Source organism: Scardinius erythrophthalmus (assembly GCF_964197995.2).
Source record: "Scardinius erythrophthalmus genome assembly, chromosome: 25".
Lineage (NCBI taxonomy): Eukaryota > Metazoa > Chordata > Actinopteri > Cypriniformes > Leuciscidae > Scardinius > Scardinius erythrophthalmus.
Genome location: NC_138245.1, coordinates 14,636,083 through 14,660,644, shown reverse-complemented (window position 1 = coordinate 14,660,644; position 24,562 = coordinate 14,636,083). Strand labels below are relative to the sequence as shown.

The 24,562-nt window shown below is 35.6% G+C and overlaps 1 protein-coding gene across 2 annotated transcripts; it reads left to right on the top strand.

Moving 5' to 3' along the window:
- The first annotated feature begins 776 nt into the window (after nucleotides 1-776).
- myom2a (myomesin 2a) lies at nucleotides 777-24,561 on the top strand. Of its 2 annotated transcripts, XM_081358174.1 has the most exons (37): nucleotides 839-894; nucleotides 2,202-2,304; nucleotides 4,224-4,316; nucleotides 4,646-4,781; nucleotides 4,991-5,142; nucleotides 5,868-5,960; nucleotides 8,579-8,667; nucleotides 8,751-8,792; nucleotides 10,282-10,446; nucleotides 10,529-10,690; nucleotides 12,054-12,195; nucleotides 12,448-12,641; nucleotides 13,015-13,071; nucleotides 14,528-14,655; nucleotides 14,959-15,142; nucleotides 15,600-15,774; nucleotides 15,907-16,028; nucleotides 17,187-17,374; nucleotides 17,507-17,633; nucleotides 17,807-17,985; nucleotides 18,102-18,216; nucleotides 18,765-18,924; nucleotides 19,229-19,335; nucleotides 19,419-19,463; nucleotides 19,573-19,709; nucleotides 20,764-20,908; nucleotides 21,019-21,078; nucleotides 21,173-21,240; nucleotides 21,330-21,443; nucleotides 21,574-21,661; nucleotides 22,107-22,145; nucleotides 22,266-22,371; nucleotides 22,524-22,687; nucleotides 23,030-23,066; nucleotides 23,158-23,180; nucleotides 23,438-23,493; nucleotides 23,633-24,561. In XM_081358174.1, exons 2-37 carry the CDS (start codon nucleotides 2,225-2,227, stop codon nucleotides 24,128-24,130), a joined length of 4,470 nt encoding a protein of 1,489 aa, XP_081214300.1. In that variant the 5' UTR covers nucleotides 839-894; nucleotides 2,202-2,224; the 3' UTR covers nucleotides 24,131-24,561. The 2 variants fall into 2 exon arrangements, with proteins under 2 accessions (XP_081214299.1, XP_081214300.1); XM_081358173.1 differs by lacking the exons at nucleotides 13,015-13,071; nucleotides 14,528-14,655; nucleotides 14,959-15,142 and having other exon boundaries at nucleotides 777-894.
- The last annotated feature ends 1 nt before the right edge of the window (nucleotide 24,562 follows it).

The window sequence follows — 24,562 nt, the reverse complement described above, 5'->3', positions numbered from 1 at the left end:
ACAAGAACTGATTGTTTGCTTACCATCTAATCTACCCAGACCTTAATATGTGTCCTTGTTAGGAGATGATGAACGATATTCGCTTCACCTGTGACTGGCCTTAATGTTTTGGCTCATATTTTTTGGGGTTTTTTTTTGGTCTTGCTCTACATCTACAGGGTTTTGACAGACACCATTAATTAGTTAATGTCTTATATAGCAGTACTGTAACTGCAGGGTGTCACTTACAGTCTCTCTCTGTTTTATCTCCTGTTAAAAATAGATTTTGGCAACTGTAGCCCAGTAAGAGGGAGGGTAGATTAAACCCCTAAAAAGGGGCTCCCAAGATGCCGACTTAAGCATCATTTTGGAAATCACTTCTTTTTGATGATACAATTTACAAACTGATAAGAAATTGTCTTGGCATCAACCCACAGCTTTTTGAATGTTTACGAACTGAAGCGTCTTTCAAAATTGTGCAGAGGGCTAAAAGATTCTTATTTTGAACAGAACTTAAACCCAAAGTTGCCTTGAATGTGCTTCTCTCCTTTAGAAGTTAGTGAGGACGTATACATGCTAACAACGTCCCAGTGCCGATCCCTCTGAGGTTGTGATTCCAGGTAAAATCCTATCTTACCCTTTTTGTATGTCTCAAGAATCATCAGATAAGTTAAAAAGAAACAAATGAACATTTACCCCTGTTAAACTAAATCTGTTGTCTCGTCCTCTTTCAGTCAGTAAAATGGTCTAAAAATTGAGGTAAATGCTATATATAGTCTTAAGAGTATCCTTACATGGGGTGGCTGAGTGAAGACATTCCCTAAGTGAGCGCATTATTTTTGTTCCATCAGCAGGAGCTTTCCAACTGCTCTCAGGCTGCTCTTCCGACACTCAAAGCTCTTCTTTTCTCTTGGGGTAAGTGCAGCTTTTTTTTATTAATCTGTTAACAGATATGTATTGGGATACGTACAGATGATCATATTGGGTGTATTTCACATATAAGACGATTTCAATTGAATATTGTTATAAGATATTATTGAATACTTGGGGGGAAAGACTGTGTGTGACAAGATTCTGGACTTTAGATCATTACCAAATGTATGGTCACTTTTGATTCTTCCATATTTAATATTTGTTTTAGTGAGGGGGGGAAATGGTATTACTTTCCCACAGGTTGAGCTCTAATTTTGAAGAGTTCATGTAATGCAGAAATATGCACAAATCATTTAATGTGTTTATTGATTTGTCTGTTTCCACTTGAAACCTTGTCGCCATAGTCATATTATGTGCAGGTCAAAGGTCAACTCTAAGGGATTTTTCTCAAATTCTTTTGTTCCGACTTGGATTCTGAGATGTGTGTGTTTGTGTCCATAAATTGTGCCAGTTATTCTTGGGTCAGCTTTTCACTTTCTGCCTGTAATGTGATGCACTTGACCTCATGGGTGTTGCTGATGGGCTGGAATGTGAGTGGAGGCGGTTTTGGTGCTAGTTTACAATAACCACTGTAAAAAAAAATAAAAAAAATTGCTGCCTTAAATTTTTTAAGTACAATCAACTTGGATGTTTAAGTAATTTCAACTTAAATTACATTAAACTGACTTGAGTTGAATCTATAACTTTGTTGATCTATAACTAAAAATGGTTGAAAATTGATTAACTTATTTTAAGTTAAAGCAAAGTAAAAACACTTAGTCATAACTTATTGATCTCATAATTAAGTAAAAGCTTAAGTAAAAAAAAATAGGAATATGAAGTATTGGTTAAGTATTACGGTTTTGGTTTTATTTGGGGTTGTGTTTATAAGGTTATTTCCTTTATTACTATGTAGGTCAGAATAATTTGAATGATCAACTCATTTTATATGCATCTGTTTATTACATACATTCTTAAAAATAAAAAATCCAAAGTGTTTTTTTGCAGTTATCCCAAATTCAGTAAACAGTTCTTGACATTTCTGTTGTTAGAGTGAAGTTTAGAGTTTCCATGGAAACATTGATGCCAATGAAGAACCCTTTTTTTTTTTAAGAGTGTGTATATCATGAATACCTTCTATAAGTAAACCTAATATAAGTTTACAATATTACCCAATATGTAATCGCAAGAACAGTAACACTAGCTCTGTTCCATATTCATATTCAACATTCTTAACTGTACATTTTGTCCAGTATAAACCCTTTTAAAGGTGATTTAGATTGCACAATGAGTATTGGTGTGGTCATTAGGTCTTTTTCAGAGTGTTCCCGACATGCCTGCGAGGGCCGTAACACTTTATCGGCAGGAGCAAACGCAACATCAAAGCTCAAAACATGTTGTCCATCACTCAAGGTATGGGATGGATGTAGTTAAACTCAGTTTGATTGGCCGAGCATACGGATAGCCTTGGCGTGAGCTTTGCTCAAAGTCTTCAGCTGGCCAGAAGAACGCCTTCGCTTATGCTAATACCGCTCTCTTTGTTGCTTCATAAGACATCTAAAGGTCAAGTGACCTGATACTCGGATACTCAGTTGGCTGATCAAAGGTTACGTCATGCTTCAGTTGTGAGAAAGGAGAAAATGTTGCTTCACAATACAGTAGGAAAGTATGATATGAAGCATGGCACTCAAGCTTCTCTGCTGTCAAGAAAGAAAATGGTTTGTATTCAGTTCACATTTTGGGTGAAGAGGAATTCAGATTTGCTTCAGTGTGGGTGATGTTGCCTTTAGGTTAACAAGCATGAATAAATCAGCTTTTACCAATCCATATACATTACAGGGACTGATTATGTTGCTGTAATCAATTTGGCCCTCGAAAATCAGTGTTTTCAAGAGATTTTGCAAGAATTTGGTGTATGGATCCAGACAGCATACTTGGCAGAACAGAGTAATTACCATTTAATCACCATTTTAATTATATTTTTGTCACAATTTTGTGATCATAATTTATTTTGTGTTTAAGACACTGTAAAAAGTGATCAGTTGACTAAACAAAATGTACAGTGAAATTGAAAAAATTAAGTTATGTGACAATTCCACATAACTTATTTTTTTCAATTACGCATGAATTTTATTTACTTAATCATTTTAAGGCTATGGGTTTCCTCACTTTTTTTAAGTTGTCAACTGATCACTTTTTACAGTGCTCGATCAAAGCCATTTCTTAAGCTTTGCTGGCGCTGTTGAATGAAACATGCTGCATTTGTTTAGCATTTCCTGTTAGCATCTGATCACATGAGCTTATTAACTCTCTGAAGTACTCAAGAAAGAGTAGGCTACTTATTATGGAAATAATTCACTTATATAATAAAAGAATATGCTTCCTGTAAGTGCAAACTTAATGTAGCGTTTAATGTAAATTAAATATAGTTTAAATTTATATTAAATGCAATTAACTGAACTTCTTTTTTGACTTTCACATCGGTACATTTTTACATGTAATTTTCATAACTTCTATTGTCTTTGAAATATAGTTAAAGTGTATGGCCAAATATACTGACAAGCATTTGTGGTAAATTAAAATATACTTTAATGCCATTTTGATTGAAACTTGTATGCACTAATTCAATATATTTCTAATTACATTACATTTGTAATGATGAAGTTGCAATTTACACTTATATTAAGATTTACATTTATATCAGCTTTAAATGTAACATGCTTTCATATGTTAATCAACACATCAAAATAAGTTTTCCTTAAACATAATTTGATTTCAGATGTACTTAATATACACTTAAAATGACTAAGACATGTGACATTACAAAAATGCACTTTTTAAAAGTCATGAAAATGTACTAACATTAAGTATACTTAAGTGGAATTGTATTCAATTAATATTATATTGTCCACCAGTTCAGTTTTTTAAATATACTGTACTTTTAAGATTTTAAGGACACTACAAGTTCACATTCAATACAATTAAGCGCACTCTTTTTTTTATAAGGGTTAATTTGGTACCAAACTTAACTAAAATTATGAAAGTGATGTTTGAAATAATGTTAAAAAGGTTCGTTTTTGAAAGCGAAATATGGTTTCCTGATCAGGCTGGTCTTTGTTGGGTTTAGGCACTTGGCATTCATCATTTAGAATAATAACCACCATAGTAAATCCACAATATACTGCATACTACTATAGTAAATCAATTATTCAACATCTTCAATGCTGTAAGTAAAATTGTAACAGTACAAAGTGTGAAATGTAACAAATTGCTCACATCGGCCGTCACACAATGCAAACATGACTCGAATGCTGTTCTGATGTGTTTGTCAGGAAATCAAGCTCTCGGGCTGTGAAGAAGGAGCAGGTCCAGGCCACTGAGGCTATGGCAGAACCAGCCTACACAGTGCCAACCTTCAGGGAGAGGTGAGATTTTACTGGCTCCTGCATCTATTACAGTTCAGAAGGCTATTTAAAGACAGTGTAAGAGAAAACCAGAAGCCTGCTTCCATATTTACAGACGACAAAAAAATGATAGTGTCACTTTACTCTTAAGACTAAACCTGTACAGTATGGAATGTAATTTTTGTGTGTGTGTGTGTGTGTGTGTGTGTGTGTGTGTGTGTGTGTGTGTGTGTGTGTGTGTGTGTGTGTGTGTGTGTGTGTGTGTGTGTGTGTGTGTGTGTGTTTGTGTTGTGTGTGTGTGTGTGTGTGTGTGTGTGTGTGTGTGTGTGTGTGTGTGTGTGTGCGCGCAGGGCTCCCGAGGGCATGCAGGAGTATCAGAGGATGGCAGCTCACTTTGGAAGAGATTTGGTTAATCTGCAGCAGGAGCTGCACAGAATGAAAGTGGCCACACATGAGCAAGTGAAAAATATCGAGATTACTAGAGAGGTGAACATTTTAAACCTCTCAGAAGAATATCTCTACAAAATGCCTTTAAAGGGATAGTTCACCCCAAAAATAAAAAATGCTCATGCCGTTCCAAACCTGTATTTGTTTTCTCTTGTGGAACACAAAAGAAGATATTTTTTACAATGTTGCCCATACAATGAACGTCAAAAAAGCAGAACCTTTACTCTTATCTTTCTGTATTTGAACAGGTGAAGGGAATGTCTTTTAGGAAGGATGTTCCTGCTGTGGTTCCCAAAGCACCGGACTTCCTGGTCAGTCTGAGATCTCACACTGTGTGGGAGAAGACTCCCGTCAAGCTGTTCTGCACTGTGTCCGGCCAACCCAACCCTATTGTCAAATGGTTTGATTGGTTTTCAATTCCAAAACCCTAATGTTTTTGATACTGATTAGATGACTCAAACTTAAAGTCCCCCTGTAGTCAATAATTGTATCCCTTAAAACTAATCTTTGATCACCAAAATTACATATTTAAACGTTTTTAACTTTTTTAAAATGTTTTCTTCGTGCCTTAAAATAGCTTGAATGTAACACTAGACCCTTTCCTCATTTAGTATACTTGGTTCTATGAATATGCAAATTAGCCCCGCCTCCACTCACTCAGAGATCCACTCGTTGGTGATCACACATTGGCGTGATTGGTTAAGGTAGTTTGTGATGTCAGAAACACCAGCGATTTCAATCTGCGTTTTTAAGTCTTTGATTCACTGCAGTTTTAAAGAGAAAATACTACGAATTTGTGCATGGCTTGTCTTAAAGCATATTAAAAAAACCCACATAGACATATAAACAACATTAAAAGCTTAATTTTCACTACAGGGGGACTTTAAACAGCATAAACTGTTTGTAATATTATTTGAATATTCTGAGCAAAAAAAAAAAAAACAATGAAACATGAGAAGAAATTTTTGTAAATTGTTAGTAAAACCATGCTTAAATAAATTGTCAGATGCATTTATTCTGCTCATGCTTCATTAATGAGGTCCATTATGTGTTTACTGTTACTGTACTTTGACTTTCTCACTGATGTGGTGAGCACAACTGAACTTTATTTCTCTGTATTGGCAGGTATAGGAATGATGTTGTCATTGAACCCTTGAGTGCTCCTGGAAAGTACAAAATTGAGAACAAATATGGGGTTCACAGTCTGATTATAAGCAGGTATGACCTCACACCCTCAGTTTACAAGTAGGCCTCTAATAGTTTCCTTTTTCCATTTTAAACTAACTTATAGTTGCAAAATAAGCAACTTAAGTTGATTTTTTTTTTATATACATACATGAATTAGCAACACATTTTAGTTTCAAGAGAACTTGGATTCAATATTTACTCGTCCTTTGTCTTTTTAAAAACCCATTTGATTTCTTTCTTCCATGGAACACAAAACAAGATATTGAGAAGAATGTCCAAGCTGCTCTCTTCCATACAATGAAAGTGAATGGTGACCTGCAGGGCTTGACTCATTTTCCGCAGAATAGATACACGATACCAGCTGTGCTTTCTCGCTCTCTCATCTCTCTGACAGCGAGTTGAAACCCAAACCCGCCTCGCCTCACTCACTCGTTTAATTTGCTATGAATATTGTTAGTGTTACAGGGCTTGAATTTCGGAGTGGGGTTGCACGTATAATTTTACTCATTCCCACAGATTTTGTGCTCACACCCAAAGTGCGCACACATAAAGCTGCCTCTCAACACTAAATTGAGTTCTTTTTCGCTATGAGATCATTTTAAAATATCTATGAAGCAGTTTTTCCCCATGGTATTGATGTCAAAAGTCAAAACTGTGGCCAGGTAAAATGCTGAGTGGCTAGTAACTTTGGAGAACCACTAGCCACAGTGGCTGGTCAACAAAAAATTAATGTCAAGCCCTGGTGACCTGTAAAAGAATAAGACAAATGCTACAGTTAAAACCTGTTAGTTGGTTAACTGTAAGTTGCCTTAACATACACAGTGAAAAATTGTTAATAGTTTAACATTGCATGTATTTTATATTTATATATTTTACAGTAAATTACTGTCAGGTATTTTCAAGAAAACAATATGAATTTCCATGTAATTTAATGGTGAAAAACAGTAAAAGTACAGAAGGTGTTGTTTACCTTGTGTTTGCGATGTTACCTTATTATCATGTGTTACCTTGTTACCTTTGCTTGTTGTTTACCTTGTGTTGGCCCCAATGCTAACATGGCGTTAAACAAATACCTTCCCAGAAGTCCCTACTCCGGTAATTTGGGAAACTATATGCCACATTCATTTATTTTTTATTTTTTATTCTCTCTCTCAGAAAAGCTGGAGCGTTTTCACACATTTAATGGAATGTTTTTTTACAGTGCAAATGATGACCATGGCTGTGAAGCAAAATTTTCAAAAAAAATTTACTTGAATTTCATTGTTTTACTCATATAGCTTAATGTAGCCTACAATCCATATAACCTACTCATTGTTGGAGACTGACTTTGTTGGAGCCCCATTCACTTGCATTGTATGGAAGAGCGCAACTCACCCCTCCCTGTTTGTAATGCCCTGTGAAAGTGAATGAAGTGCTTTTAAAAGCGACACTTTCCTATTTAGTCCCAGTGAGGTTCATCTTGAAGAAGTCTCAGCTGTCGGTTCTGCTCAACTTAGCTATGCGTCATTTGATCCTGGAACGCCTGACGCCAGTAAAGACCCAGAGCCGCCATTACAGTAGCACCTCTCAGAGATCACAGGTCATCGCAGTGGCCACTGTTTGATCTAACCAGACACTCATTCATTCTCAAAAAAGCTTGTTGCATATTTTACTACAACTCTCAGAGAAAAACAAAATGCTAATACATAAGAAAATGTCATTGGTTAGGACAAACATGCCATATGCATTGCAAAGGGAAAGGAGTGGCTCTAAAATAGTCCACAGGGACTGAAGGTCACATTTCTGTACTTCAAGGAGAGCACAGCATGTCTGAAACCAACACACTGCTGTCCAGTGAGATCATGTTCTGGATGCAGAAGTCTCTCCACTCGTACCAAACGGTTCGTGAAAGATGTGAGGAACACATAGAACACTTTTTTCACCCTGTTAACTACCCATACAACCAACAGCGGATCACCAAACAAACATTTTGTCTCACCTCCATTTACATTTTTTCTCTTGTCCCAGTTTAATATGCGTAGACAACAACAACAAAAAAAGTCTAAAAACTATGGCTCTGTAGCACTTTTAAAAAAATCAGCATAGCAACAGTGGCTCAACCAATGGTGTGAGTTGGAGGCGTGGCTATCTGTTTGTTTCACCAATGGCAGAGAGGGGGCGTGTTCAGAGAAACCTTTTTGAACACAGTCATTATTTTCCAATTCTATTCAAATAGAGGCACATAAATTACACACTTGAACTTTAAATTATATAACAAGTTAATTTATAAAAATCTCTAATACTATTTATAAGTTTATGTGTGTTCATGACGTTGCTGATTCAATTGCTAGTTCACCCAAAAAAATTAATTCTGTCATCATTTACATGCTCTCATGCCCTTCCAAAATTGTGTTGATTTTTGTTTATTTGTTTTGTCAATACAACGGACATCAATTGTGACCAAAACTGTTGAGAACCATTCTTCAGAATATCTTTTGTGTTTCACAGATTTGAAACGATACGAGTAAATTAAATTTTTGCCTGAACTATCCCTTTAATCTGATTTCTAATGAATATGTCCCATATGACCACTATAAACTATATTTTGGTTAGAAAACTCATGTTCAGTCTGTTGATTTACATTGTGAAATTGTGTTGTTTTATTGCAGATGTGCAGTAACTGATTCTGGAGTGTACAGTGTCGTGGCAACCAATCCGCAGGGAAAGGCCACCTCCAAGGCTACTGTCTGTGTCAGGAGTGAGTGTCTCTTTTCTCCTCATATCTTTCTCTTTTGGTGAGTGGTCTTTTTAGTGATCTACTTTGCTTGTTTTTCCATGTAGGGCCACAAGGGGGAGGAGAGCTCTCCCATCTGCCAGGACAAGGTAAGATGGAGCTTGTGTTTGGCTGACGCCCAGGTCTGAAGGGCCTTACTTGAGATCATGAGCCATAAATATCTGTTCTGTTCCAGGCGCAAAGTCTTGATTAGATATGGAAACAATGGCACATTTTTTTCCCAGGGTTCATTTGTGCTTGTAAACAGAAGGCAGTGTGGTAAACACCAGTTGTCAATAAACATAAAAGTACATTCATATTCATACTTCATAGTTCAAGTGACTGTTATGTGGACAAGTATGCACAGAAAAATAGCCTGTTATGTGAAATTTAATATGAAATGTAATAAATATGAAATAATGAAATGTGAAAACAGTGGGCTTTACTATAACAGGGATGGAGGGATTTACCTCTTGGGGATTTAAGCAAATAAAGTATGGTTGATAAATAAATATAAAAATAAATACAGAAAATAATTTAATTTTAATTTGAAATAAAAAAACATTTAAAACAAAAGTATATATATATATATATATATATATATATATATATATATATATATATATATGAGTACAATGAAAAGTCATAGAAATTAATATTTAGTTATATAATTAAATTGGAATATTTAAAAGTCATGGAAATTCCATTAGTGATTTTCCTCTGGTTTTTACTGGTTACTGGTTTTACTGGATTACTGGTTAGGAATTGATAATAGTGAGTGCAATCTCTACAATTTATAAATCCTTATCCAATAATCACAAAAAAAAAAACATTCATGGAAATTCATAAAAATAAATGTATTGTAGTAAATACATTAATAAATATGAGGATTTATCTAATAGATTTATATCAAACTAAAACACTAAATTCAATTCACATTTATTTGTATAGTGATTTTCACAATACATGTGTACATTCACAATACAGTTGTTTCAAAGCAGCTTTACAGAAAATGCTATCAGAGGTTATTGTGTCCAAGTTATCTATTTCAGAATTGTACATATACAAATCACACAGTAAGCTAATAATATACTAATTTAAACAATGTACTATTTAAGGCAGAAACAATGAGCTCATTGAAGTAATAATATGTTAAATATAGCTGCGAGCAGCGATTGCGGGCCCAAGCCGGTGACACTGGCACCCCCGGTGCCTTTTATATATATACAGTATATCAGATAAGTAATATTCTCTGTCTTGTCACTTAAAAAAAAAATATATATATATATATATATATATATATATATATATATATATATATATATATATATATATATATATATATATATATATACACATACACACACTTAAAAATAAATAAATATATATATATATATATATATAAATATATAGGCCCCAAGCATGTTAAGGGCCCCAAAAGTGGCAAAAAGGCACAAAAAAAAAAAAGAATGAAAAAAAATAATAATCCTTCCAGAAACAATAGGGCCTTCTTGGGCCCTAATAAATCTGTTTAAAAAAAAGTGGTTTGGTTTATTACAGAGCATATCTGATCTTGGGTTTCTGTTGTGTTTCCTGTAGTTCCTCTGCTCAGCAGCATTCATCCCAGTAAGCTTGAGGTGTCAATGCTGCACTCTTTTGGAGTGACATTTGGTACCGAGGGAGAGTCTGTTAGTCTGGTGGCCAACATTGTGGTGGTGCCGGACCTGCCAAACCTGCCACCTGAGGTCATGTGGTACAGAGATGGTGAGATGCTGCATTTGTCTTTCAGTTTAGAACCACTGAAAAAGTTTAAACTGATACTTACGCTTTGCATTTGTGTGTGTAGATGCTTTGCTAGTGCCATCCAGGTGGGCTGAGATGTCTGTTGGTGGTGGAGTCGCTAAGCTCGCTCTTCCTCACCTGAACAAGGATGATGAGGGTCTTTACACCTTCCGCGTCTGGACCAAGGATGGAACCACAGAACACAGCGCTTACCTGTTTGTTAAAGGTAAAAAATAAGTGATAAATGCATTGAGTAATCTAACCATTCCTAAAATGACTAGGAATAATACAGAACCCCTAAAGGGAAAAATATGAGATGGGAGAAACAAGTTTTCAAGCAAACGCAAAGTTTCTTGGGTACGGAGCCCTTAAAGGGACATGATGATGGAAAAAAATAGGAGATGGATGAAAAAAAGTATAATCATTTCAATGCTTTGCGTTCCCTCTCAAAAGTTTTGCGTTTCCCCGAGTAGCTTTAAGTTCCCTCGCAAAACTTTTGCAGCCCTCATAGAAACTTTGCGTTCGCTCGCAAAGAACTCAGTAGTTTTGTGAGCAAACGCAAGATTTCCAAGGGGAACGCAAAGCATTTTGCAAGTGAACACAAAGTTTCTTGGGGAAACACAAAACATTTGCGAGAGAACACAAAAGCAATTACAGGTGAAACTCAAAAAATTTGAATATCGTGCAAAAGTTTATTTATTTCAGTAGTTCAACTTAAAAGGTGAAACTAATATATTATATAGACTCATTACATGCATAACGAGATATTTCAAGCCTTTATTTGTTATAATTTTGATGATTATGGCTTACAGCTTATGAAACCCCCAAATTCAAAATCTCAGAAAGATGTAAGCCATAATCATCAAAATTATAACAAATAAAGGCTTGCAATATCTCACTTTGCATGCAATGGGTCTATATATTAGTTTCACCTTTTAAGTTGAATTACTGAAATTACTTTTGCACTGTATCACTGTATCACTGTTTCACCTGTACATATAATTTTTCCTTTCATCTAATCTTTTCCCATCATCATGTTCCACTAGGGGCTCCGTACTTGGGAGAATGCAAAAGTTCTGAACTTCTGGTGATGGAAATAATATGAGATGGAAGGGAAAATTATATTACAAATTATATATATATTATGAATTATATACACAAAAGTTTTTTGCGAAAAATTATCTTTCAGTGTTTTGTCATTCGCTCGCAAATGTTCATGTTCCCCCAGTAAACTTTGCACTTGCTTGCGAAACTTTTGTGTTCCTCTGTGAGCCTTTTCCGAAAATAAGCTTCATTTTTGCGAGTGATGAATGCACAGTTTCTCGGGAGACTGAAAAAGTTCTGGTGATGGTACATTTCATTAAAAAGTTTTGCTAGCGAATGCAAAGCTTTTCTGGACAACGCAAACTTTTTGTGAGCAAATGCAAAGGTATTGAAATATAATTTTTACTATCGTCTCATATTTTTTCCACTACCATGTCCCCTTAGGTGTTCCATAGTGGTATTACATTTAGTGTAACACATAAATGAAAAAGAGATTCATAAATGTTTTGATATTTTATAAATGTGTGAGTGTATTTGTTTCACAGATGCCCCTCCCACAGTGGCCGGGGCCCCAGGAGCCCCCATGGATGTTACCGTCTCTGATGCCAATGCAGATTACGTCCTGGTCTCCTGGAAACCTCCAAACACCACCCATGAGGCTCCCATCACTGGATACTTTGTGGACAGGTAAACATAGATTTCAAATAGACTTCATTTTAATGTATAAATAATTTAAATGTATTAAATAATTTAAATTATTTTATTTGAAAATAATTTAAATAATTTAAACAAAAGCTAATTTATTTTTTAATAATTCAAATTAAATTAAATAATTATAAAAATAAATAAAATAAAATAATTTACATTGTTGTTATTTACAATAATTATTTTTGCATGCTAAAACAAATCTTGTGTACATCTTGCATGTTGCCTTGGCAGACGTAAGTCAGGAGCAAAGGACTGGGTCCAGTGCAACGACTCCCCTGTGAAAGTGTGTAAGCTGCCCGTCCACGGCCTGACCGAGGGAGCTTCCTATCACTTCAGAGTGAGGGCTGTGAACAAAGATGGCATCAGTCTGCCTTCTAGGATGTCCTGTGGAGTGACAGCTGCAGAAGTGGAGAGTGATGTGGAAGGTAGGACTAAAAACTATCAGCAGATCAAAATATCTTGTGCTGAAACAGGACCAGTATAGCCCACACACGTTAAGAGTTTTTATTAAATGGAAGCAAAAAAGATTGGTTGCAAAAGGCTGCTTCTTCAAACTCTAGACACCTCTATCTTTAGACACGGTAAGTGTGTAGTAGACAGCAATATGCTTTTCCTTCCTACTGTATGTGCTCAGTTTTGTTTTGCACCAAATTCACTGTACAATGAGGACTTTCTCAGATGTGTGATTCAAGTGCATCTGTAGTGATGATCTTAAAAGCTGTCTGGTGTTTAATGTGTTCAAATGGAATCACCCAAGCTGATGGGAAAATGAAGTATTATGTTTATGTATTGAAACAGTGATTAAAATCGAAGGGAAATATGACATTGCGATTCGACAGGAGGAACTACAAGGAGGTACATTCGATTTCAGGTTTCACTGAGCCATTAATATCATCTCTCTCCATCCACCTATACTGCACGCTGTCTTTGTCAAAGTACCTTACAACTTAACACTCATTTCATTCATTCATACCATGTAGTAATTATTGAAACAAAAAGGGGTAACCATGAAGCTTTAATCTCATTTTTAAGAGAGACCATTCTTACTTGTATCTATGCATGCATTTGATGTCAACAGGACATTGTAACAAAGGATAAAGAAAAAGGTATGACACCTTTTTCATCAAAATCTAGATTTTAGGCTAAAATTTATATGAATGGATAAGGGAGAAAGTGTCCTGTATCTGGTCAAGTTTTTCATCATTTTAATCACCTGTTTTGCTTCATTAATTCATTTTAAATAGTCCTAGTTTTGACAAATTATTTTTTTAAATAAAGATATCACATGTAATCTCTCAATTAATATGAGGTTATATAAACTGCAAATATAACAAAATATATAATTAGAAAATAAATAGCAAAATATTGTTTTTAGATGAAGTAAGGCATGATTTCCTAAAGGTATTTCAGCTACCTAGACCTGTCTGGCAAAAATAAATGAATAAATAGTGGCAATGATAATAATTTATGATAAATAATGTTACATTTTAAGTGTGAACTTATTAACCAGCTAACCAGTAAAAATGCTGATTTACCGTCATCGCCGCATTTAACCCCAAACATGTTTTTTCAGATTGAACTTAACAAGCAAATAAATGAGTGAAATAATCCATTAAATTAATTTCATCCATCTAAATTAAATTAATCCAATTAATTAAAGTTCAGCATATTAAAATGTTTGTTTTTTCTGCAGTGTGGTCAATCAAAAAAAAAAAAAAAAAAGAAATTTACCAGGAAATGACAAACTGAATTTTTGGCTAAAATATATTTTCTTTCTCTTCTAATGCTCAAAATATTCACAGAATATATTCACAGAATATTCTGAGTAAAGTCCAAGTAATCCATGTAATATTACACTGTATGGCTTTCAGCTCTTTTGTCTACAGTAGCTTTGTTTGTCAGCATACAAGTCCTGATAATTAATTTACTTATTTTGCCAAAAATTCATGTTGTCTCAACACATTAGTACTAAGTCCAGTGTTGGGGAAAGTTACTTTTAAAAGTAATGTGTTACTCCCTAAAAAAGTAACTAATTGCGTTACCTACAGTAGTTACTTTTAGTGAGAGTTATGTGTTACATTACATTTGCGTTACTTTTACCTACAAATTCACAGCTGTAGAGTAGAGGTTAATAAATGGGAAAACAAAGTAACTTGCGTTACTTATTTGAAAAAGTAACTCCGATATTTTTTTGTAAAAAAGTCATCTGATTCCATAACTTAAGTTACTACCCCCAACACTGGCACTAACACACTGCGAATAAGAGTGTAAAGTAGATGATGTTAAAAGTATCTGATTTATTTCTGTTTAGTGTATGTTACCATACCAGGTCCACCCACCAATGTGCATGCTACAGAAATAAACAAAACGTATATTGTTCTGAGCTGGACACCACCTAGCCCTCGAGGACGGGCACCTGTGTGGTACCTCATTGAGAAGGTGTGTGTTTGCACTTTTATAACTGTAAAAAAATTGCTTTTTTTCTTATATAATGTTAAAAATGAATGAAATAATATAATGTAAATTTGTAAATAATGTAAAATCTTAAAGAATAAACATAATGTTCAATTTAAAACAGTTATTAGTCAAGAAAAAAATTGTAATATTGTGAGGAATTTATACATGAAAATGAATTGCACAGTGCTAGTCATCATATTTTTTAAATAGATTGTTTATCCCATAATTACTGGGTTTGTAAGGGGAAACCCTCCTCATAATGGTCATCTATGACTCTCGGCTTAGTGTGAAGGTGACAGTCACATCTGGCAGAGATTCAACACTGCGGTCCAGCTACGATCCCCCCGTTACCCTGTTTTCGATATGGAGGACAAGAAAACTTACCGTTTCCGCATAATCACTGTCAACAAGTATGGCTCAAGTGAGCCGTCAGAGCCCACAGCACCCATCCAAAAGGTGGACCCTTATGGTAAGAAGGCTCTAACTGTCAAAATGCAACTTAACAGACCTGCTGTTGTGGTTGTCTAACTGTCCGATGCCAAAATATGCTAAATAAGCTGTTTGAAAGATCATTCAGATGAATTTGCATTCAGTGCAAAGAACTCTACATATGCTGCTTATGTAACTACTTCCGTGCTGTATTTTGCAGGTATTGTTCCGAACATTGGTATGTATGTTTAAGCTTCCACAGCCTTCTGCTTTGCGAAAAGGAAATCACTTCTTTGAAAGTCTCAAATAACTATGATCTGAAATGCATTGCTGTCCCCTCCACTTTGTTGTTGTTTGGCTCACATTTGCTGTGGTTCAGTTCCACCTCCACATCCGTCCACCATAACATGTTCACTTTCAGCAGGGCAGAGTTCACTCCCTATTAAATCTGTGGCAAAATCTGATGACAAATCTGATAATGTGTTTGGTTTGTGCAGGTGTCCCCTCTGCCCCGGGACAGGTGATTGCTTCCAGAAACACCAAGACATCTGCTTTTGTGCAGTGGCAGGCCCCAAAACATACCAACAACCTGATGGGTTACTATGTAGATGCCTCTGTGATCGGCTCTAAGACCTGGTTCCCTTGTAACCACAGACCTTACAAACACACCAGGTAAAATATACTCAAAAATGTCCAGATTTAGTTCAACTTTGTCACACCAAAAAAGTTAGTAATTCTTACAGTGGTTTCTGGAAGTACTGTAGGTTTACATTGGGCCTGTCTGTCTGGACTTACTTTTGTCAGGTTTGTGGTCCATGGTTTGGTCCCAGGAGATACTTACGTGTTCCGTGTGCAAGCCGTGAATGCTTACGGATTGAGTGAAGAATCACAGGAATCGGCTCCCCTCTTCATTGATGCTGCACTTTGTACGTACACAACTGACATCTATAGCAATGTCTTTGTAAAAACAGTAATAAAAGGAATGGAAAGTTAGGATAAGACAATTAATTAACCAAAATCAAGACTATTATAATTTGTAAGGGATTCATTGTTGACTTAAAGGCACACTAAATAATTTGTTTCACTGGCCAGAAGACAACAGTGGTCTTGTGGTTTATACTGACACCTAGTGGCGTGGATGTTTATTATGCAAAAAACATTTTCAGTTGCAATGTGAAAATATGCAAATGTATCCAACAGCAGAGAGGACTTATAGTAGAAAATTGAAGGTGTATATCATTCTAAGCATTTATTTATTTATGTGTCGAACTGTTTTTAAATGGAAAAAGATAGCACAGGTACATCTGTAAGATGTCTGCTAGAGATCTGGAAAACATCTGCAGTGTAAATACATCTGATAAACATCTTAGAAAGATCAGTTTTACATACATTCTAACCATAAACATCTTAAAGACATCTTCTAAATGTCTATACGAAATCTGGCAGGAGACGTCTCAGAGATGTATTGCAGATGAGCAAACACTCTAAAAAATACATCTTGCAGACTTAAATACAGATAGACGTCTCTAAGATGTTTGTGTGCTAACAGAGGTACTTTGTGATTCAAGTGCACTATTGTTTGATTTTAGAAACCTTAAACCATGCAATGAGTGGACATGTAAAATTTCTTATGACACATTTAAATGAAGTGTTTTGAAGTCAGCCATATAAACACCTGTGTTATCTTACACAGCGGGTGCAGTGGAGTATGGTATGTATTTATATGATATATTTCATTTATGAAGTAATTTAACACATCCACTCCTGATATTTACACACCAGCCTAATAAAATCAGCTCTTCTTTTACTCAGTATGCATTAAAGTCATTGAAAGAGGCACAGTGACAGTCTAGCCTGTTTGTGAATTTATAAAATGCTAACCGTAACAATCACTCTAACAATATCACTGTTTCTAAGTGATTCTGCTGTCACGGTAAATTATTTTAATCACTGCACCTGATCATTATTTGATCCACAATGGCTCATCCACGGCTCCAATCACTTATGCTATATGTGATCCTCAGGACCTTTATTCGTCTCGCAGACTCTCGCTGAATGATTGTCTCTCTGTCCCACATAATCAGCTACTCCCTCCGCCCCATACGGCATCAGTCTTCTGAACTGTAATGGATCCTCCATGACCCTGGCCTGGAAACGCCCCAAACACACGGGCGGCTCTAAGATCACGTCTTACTACGTGGACAAGCGCAAGGCAGAATCGGTTATTTGGAAGGAGGCTAGCCTGAGTCCGGCTGTCCACAGGATCTTCACGGTACGCTTTACATGAATATATTTCTTGTGTATTTAAAACAAGAACTTTGAATATGAAAATAATCTTTACTGATGGAATAAAAATGTACCCTAAATGTATACTTTTGGTGTGTGTTTCCCGGATTGGCCACAGGTGGAGAATCTGACCGGTGGCGTTTTCTATGAGTTCAAGGTTCAGGCTGTTAACTTGGCCGGAGTTGGCCTGCCATCTGAGCCGAGCAAAGCTTTTGCCTGTGAAGCCTGGACAATGGCTGAGCCTGGTCAGTTCCCCTTTTACAGTCTCCACTATACTACCGTCTCAACATCTCAACATCAACACTGTTATGTATACTAAAATAATTCAACATTGAACTGACTCAAGCTGAATAACGACACTATTGTCTTCAGTAGAGCTGCTTATAGCTTGATCCTTGATTCTTCTCCTTATCATCAGGCCCAGCATATGACATCAGTTTCTGGGAGGTGCGGGATAGCTCCATCCTGGTGCAGTGGAGGGCCCCTGTGTACAGCGGAGATGGTCCCATCACTGGATACTTTGTGGACATGGCTAAAATGGGCTCATCAGATTTTGTCACTGTGAATGCTGAGCCAGTGGGGCATTGTTACCTGAAGGTATGAAACAAAAAAAAAATCAAATAGCCTCTCAGTTCAAGAAGTGGCACAACACAGAAGCTAAGCACATAAATAAATGTGATTCAGTGTTCAAATGTGTATACTCTGATATGTAGGTGACTGGACTAGAGAGTGGAGCGTCATATGTGTTCAGAGTGCGGGCTGTGAATGATAAAGGAGTTGGAAAAGCCTCAGATGTGTCCGATCCCGTATGTGCAAAAGCACTGCCAGGTAACAGCCATTCTTTAACATGCAGCATATAGATATCATTCCAAACCCGTATTTTGGGGTTTTCGCACCTGAGAAACATTTTCATAGTTCCTATAACTATTGCTGGAAGTACCTGCTTTTTGTAATGTTCACACCACAGGAATTGGGAATGATGTTATAGGAACGCCATTTGGTGAGACTAAATTAGCTCAAACTTCAGAGTAGGGTCTAACCCAGCACAATAGGAGCTACCAGTGACGTAAGTGTGCGTTGATTGACCGAATACATGCCTTACAAAACACCAGTGCTCGCCATTTTTAAAAAGCCATGTAAACACACAGTTTACATATACTTAACCCCACAAACATGGAAAACAGCGATAAATGGACCAACGCCGAAGCCCAGGAACTTCTCAACCTTTTGTTGACGTTGTAGAATGCCTCGCTTAAATGACGTTGCTGTTTGCCAGCTTGTGTAACTTCAGAGTTCCTACTGGTGGTGCAAATGCAACCAGGAAAATGGCAAAAAAAAATATATATATATTATTTTCTGTTATTTTCTTTCTTAAGGTACAAAGGAGATCGTATGTGGTGTGGATGAAGAGACTGGAGACATTTTCCTGAACTTTGAAGCTTGTGAAGTTTCTGAAACCTCTAAGTTCAATTGGTCAAAGTCCTACAAAGAAGTCACCGAATCAAGCAGGGTCTCCATCACGTCCTCTGGAAGAAAGTATGTCTGTTCTGTGTGAATTTGTAATTTTATTCAACCCAATCTCATGATAATTTGTAAGTATTGAACAAGTTGGCAATTTCATACAATCCGACTCGTATGAAAACGTGTGATTTGAAGATAAAACGCTATCATGAAGGTCCACCCCTAAAACCTAACCCTCAGGGGAGCTTGAGCAAATCATAGTGAGATTTTTCAAATCGAAAAATACTCAGGAATAGTCATGAGACTTTGTTGCATTTATCAACACAGCATCATAAAAAAACGTGGTGTAAATTAAAAAGCTGCAATGTTTTCTGCTAAGGTCAAAGCTGACATTTGTAAACCCTGATATGGAGGATCTGGGCATCTACTCTGTCTCGGTGACCGATACAAATGGAGTTTCATCCAGTTACTCCGTCAATGAGGAAGGTCAGAGATGAGCATCTACATATCTCCTTTATTTACTAATAAAGATGAAGTTTGATGAATATGTTACCGGTTTTCTTTTACAGAGCTCAAAACAGTGCTTGATCTGAGCTACAACATCAGACATCCTAGTGAGTTGCCTGTGGATTGTTCATGAATGTTTTTTGATTGCCCTTTCATGAGAAGTTTGATTGTCTAAGAATGATTTGGTGTTTGTTCTTTTTTTACTTTTTTTATCAGCTGTTCCACTGAAGACGGAGCTGAACTATGAGATTCTGGAGAAGGGTCATGTGCGTTTCTGGGTCCAGGCTCTGAAGTTGTCCTCCTCTGTCAACTATAGGTTCATCGTCAACGATAAAGCCATCACGAGTGCTGAGGTACAGCCAAACACTTCACTGCTTCAAAATCACTTAGAAGACATATAACATTTTCCCAAAAAATAACTTTTTTTAATTTAAGAGACAAAATAGGCTATAGTTGTTATTGTTGTTGTTGTTGTCTACAAAAAATAATACATTTATAAATATTTACCAAATTGGCCACTGTCCATTATTATTATTATTATTATTATTATTATTATTATTATTATTATTATTATTATTATTATTAGTTTGTTTCTAACAAATTACAGTTATCATTTTTATCATTGTTGTTGTTATTGTTTACTAATAAATGTACAAATATGAACCAAATTAGCCATTATTATTATTATTATTATTATCATTATTTGTTGTTATTATTTACAAATAATAATTTATTTACAAATAATTAAGTTACCCAGTTATTTATTGTTATTATTATTATTATTATTATTATAAAATAATAATAATACTAATACATTTACAAATAATCAACAAAATTATCCAATTATTGTTATTATTGTTGTTGTTTACTAATAAATTTACAAACAATTAACAAAATGACCCAGTTATTTATTATTATTGTTGTTGTTGCTGCTGTAGTTTACGAAAAATAATAGATTTACAATTATTATCCAAATTAGCCACAGCCAATTATTATTATTTATTTTTACTATTATTATTATTATTATTATTATTATTATTATTATTATTATTATAATTAATTGTTTGTTTGTTTGTTTGTTTGTTTTTTTACAAATAATAATACATTTACAAATAATTAACCAAATTGCTTAGTTATTTATTATTATTATTTAAAATAATACATTTACACATTTACAAATAATCAATAAAATGATTATTATCATTGTGGTTGTTGTTTACTAATAAATGTACAAATATTAACAACATTAGCCACAGCCAGTTGTTTTTTGTTTATTATTATTTTGATCTTTGTTATTGTTGTTTACAGTTATTTATTACTAATGTTTTTATTGTTGTTGTTGTTGTTTTAGTCCCATTTAAAACCCTTGAAAAAAGTATTTTTAAACTGATTTTACTGTGTGTTTAGGGTTGCAAAATCAGCCATGATGTATCCACTGGAATCATCCAGATGACTGTTGAGCACTTCACCAAAGCCAGTGAAGGCACTTACACCATTCAGATCCACGATGGCAAGGCCAAAAGCCAAAGCTCACTGGTTCTTGTGGGAGACGGTAAGGGCTTAACAGCGTCCAGTCTCCGAGCAGTTATGGGATTTCTATATAAAACTAAAAAAGTATAAAACTTCTGTAAGCAAATGTTCTTGGTATTTTTTTAATTTTAGCATTCAAAGTTGCTCTGAAAGAGGCTGAGTTCCAGAGAAAAGAGCACATCAGAAAACAAGGTTTGTGAAGCTACACATATCCCAAAAATCTCAGTATTGTACTGTGTATTTAATCTGATGTAATTAATCCGTTACATTATTCTGGTTCTCTCAGGCCCTCACTTCTCAGAATACCTGACTTTCCATGTGACCGATGACTGCACAGTGATGCTTGTCTGCAAGGTAAATACAACACAACACAACAATTAAAAGACTGAGAAATTGATATCAGTGTCTCATATCATTATCCTCGTCATATTTTTACACTGTAGCTGGCCAATGTGAAGAAAGAGACAACATTTTCCTGGTTTAAAGAAGATGAAGAAATAACTGTCGACGTTCCACCCAACCCAATGTCTGGATCTTGCTCCCTTCCAATCCCAATGGTATGATCACCAGCACTCCAGCGATCGAAGTTTATAAAGCATTAACATAATTGCATTTAAGGTTTTTTAACGGTTTAGATTTTCATAAATCTAACTGTTCAGTTACATTGGAACTATTTTGGTCCAATAGTTCTCCAGGAAAGACCAGGGAATTTACAAAGCTGTACTGGGCGATGACCGTGGAAAGGACACCTCTGTCTATGATATTTCTGGCAAAGGTATTTTTTTATATATATATATATATATATATATATATATATATATATATACTAAGTGTGAGTGTGAGTGTGCAATAATAATTATATATATACAGTCTATTGTTCAAAGGTTAGGGGTCAATAAGATTTTTTTAAGCATTTAATACATGCCTTACTATTCAGCAAGGATGCACTAAATTGATCAAAAGTGATGGTAAAGACATGTATAATGTTGGTCATATTTTTTGGCTCAACAGTGTATATTGAAATAGAAAATATTTTAAATTTTGCTTAAATATAATGATCAAATAAAGGCAGCTTTAAGAGCCATAAGTGAACATAAGAGACTGCAATTGTTGGAATGGTATATTGTGTGTGTATAAATAGGCACATTATGTTATATACAAATAATATTTAAACATTAATTGTCATGTTATATGATTATTTTTTGTATTATTTTTTGCAGTGTTTGAGGATATCATCAATGCCATCGCCAGTATTGCTGGTAAGTTGGACAATTTTATGAAAATGTAACCTGAATTCGCTGAATTCGTTAAACTAATTTACTATTAGTTTAACACATTATATAAGTATAGTGTTATTATTGTATTGTGTTTCACGACAGGATCCTCTGCCTCTGAGTTGGTTCTTCAGTGCACACCAGAGGGTATCAGACTGCAATGCTACATGAAGTACTACACAGAGGAGATGAAAACCAGCTGGTTTCATAGGTACATCCACATGAAAAGAGACCATCCATCTGTTCAGAACTTCAGACTCAGAATATACTAATCAAATGATGCTGAAATGATATTCACGACAATGTTGTGTTCGGTGGGTTATTGCCAATTGAAGAGATTTTCTTTTGATGTTTTGGCTTTAGAGACAGTAAGATCTCCTCTTCAGAGAAGATGAGAATTGGAGGCACATCTGAGATGGCCTGGATGCAGATCTGTGAGCCCACAGATAAGGAAAAGGGTCATTATGCCATTGAGATTCATGATGGGGAAAAACCACACTCTCGTACCTTTGACCTTTCTGGACAAGGCAAGTGGAGACTGAACTGCTGAATGCTATAGGCTCAGAATTTACATAAAAAATGCAATTCATACATACTAATACTTGAATACACATTTATTTTATATGATTGGGGCATAAAGCCCAGGTAAAAATTACAGGGTAATACCATTGTACCATTTTCCATTACATATCAGAACAGTTATGATAATGGGTAAAAAATGATATATTAAATGATAAAATATATATTAAAATGTGTTTTAAACTATATTTATAAACGTTTTTTTTTTTTTTTTTTTTTTATCATGGAAACAATTATTTGTCATGGATTCTGCAACATGTTACTTATTGTGTTTTCTTCCATTCTAACAGCATACACTGATGCCTATGCGGAATTCCAAAGACTTAAGTAAGATAATCGACAATTAATTCTCTTTACAGACTCCTATTTTTTTCCTATTGATGTTTTACACTGATATTTTCTCCTCTTCTTTCATCAGAGCTGCTGCTTTCGCTGAGAAGAGTGAGTATTTCTGAGAACCGGTCAAATGGAATATTAATAAGGGTCTAATCCGGTATTCATGCATACTTGAACTCCATTAGGAGCATAAAGCTTTGTGCAATGAAAATAATCTCATTAAATTCGCTTAGGTATGTGTTCAGATGTCAGAACTATTACCCAAATTTTCATACAAGTGGAAGTAACCTATTTATTATTGAATAGACATTATTCCAAAAAAAGTGTGCAAATGTGTTAAATGAACTATTTGCCCTCTGTAGACCGTGGTAGAGTGGTAGGTGGCCTGCCAGATGTTGTCACCATTATGGAGAAGAAGGTAGTATTTCCTTTACTTTTCCCATGTTCACTAGAACTCAATACATACACAAGTTAACTGTGTTTTCATGAATTGTTCATATTTTATGGACTAATTCGCAGTACATGTGCACATAATTTGTGACCTCTCACCTCTGCAGAGCTTGAGTCTCACTTGCACAGTGTGGGGTGACCCCAGCCCAGAGGTCACCTGGTTTAAGAATGAGCAGGAAATTCTGTCTGACGACCGCTACAAGATCACCTTCGAGGGCGGCAAGTTTTCAAGCCTCACTATCAAGAGTGTTTACGTGGAAGATTCTGGAAAATACAGCATCAATGTGCGGAACAAGTACGGCGGTGAATTTGTGGAGATCACAGTGAGCGTCTACAAACAAGGCGAAGAGATCCCTGAGCCCAAACTGGGACAGATGTCCAGGCCAGCCGCCACCCCCAAGCCAGCTACACCCGCTCCACAGTCCGTGAAGACCCCGACTCCTCAAACTCCTACGCCCTCCATAAAGTCCCCCACTCCTACTCCACCTCCCTCTGTGAAGTCTCCCACTCCAACTCCAGCTCCTAAATCACCCACCCCACCAAGGTCCATGAGATCCCCCACCCCGCCAAGATCCATGCGATCTCCCACCCCTACTAAGAAGTAACTAGTAAACTATGGCTTATAGAACCTGAAGATAGATAAAGTTAATTTATAGTGTTTCAACTCAAATCAGCCGAAGATGATCGGTTTTAGTTTGCTGCAGAAGTCTACAAATCAGGATCTGTCACTGGTACAATTGCGAGACTAAAGATACTTGTAATAAAATATCTGAGGGAAGAGTCCTTTTAAGATCAGTTTCAGACTCCAATGTACCAGTTCATCTCTGAAATTGAGACAAAAAATAGGAAGATTGTGTTTTATGTGTTGCTTTCGCAGCTAAAAGCTAATAAAGGTTAAATAAAGTGCTTTTGGGCCAGTCAAAAATCATCACAAAGGCCACCGCTGTCTTATCTGTCTTTATTCTGTACCCTCCAAATGCTTTTTGGTGCCAATAAAAATCTGCCGTCTCCTCTCTGGAGTGGATGTTCAATAGTCT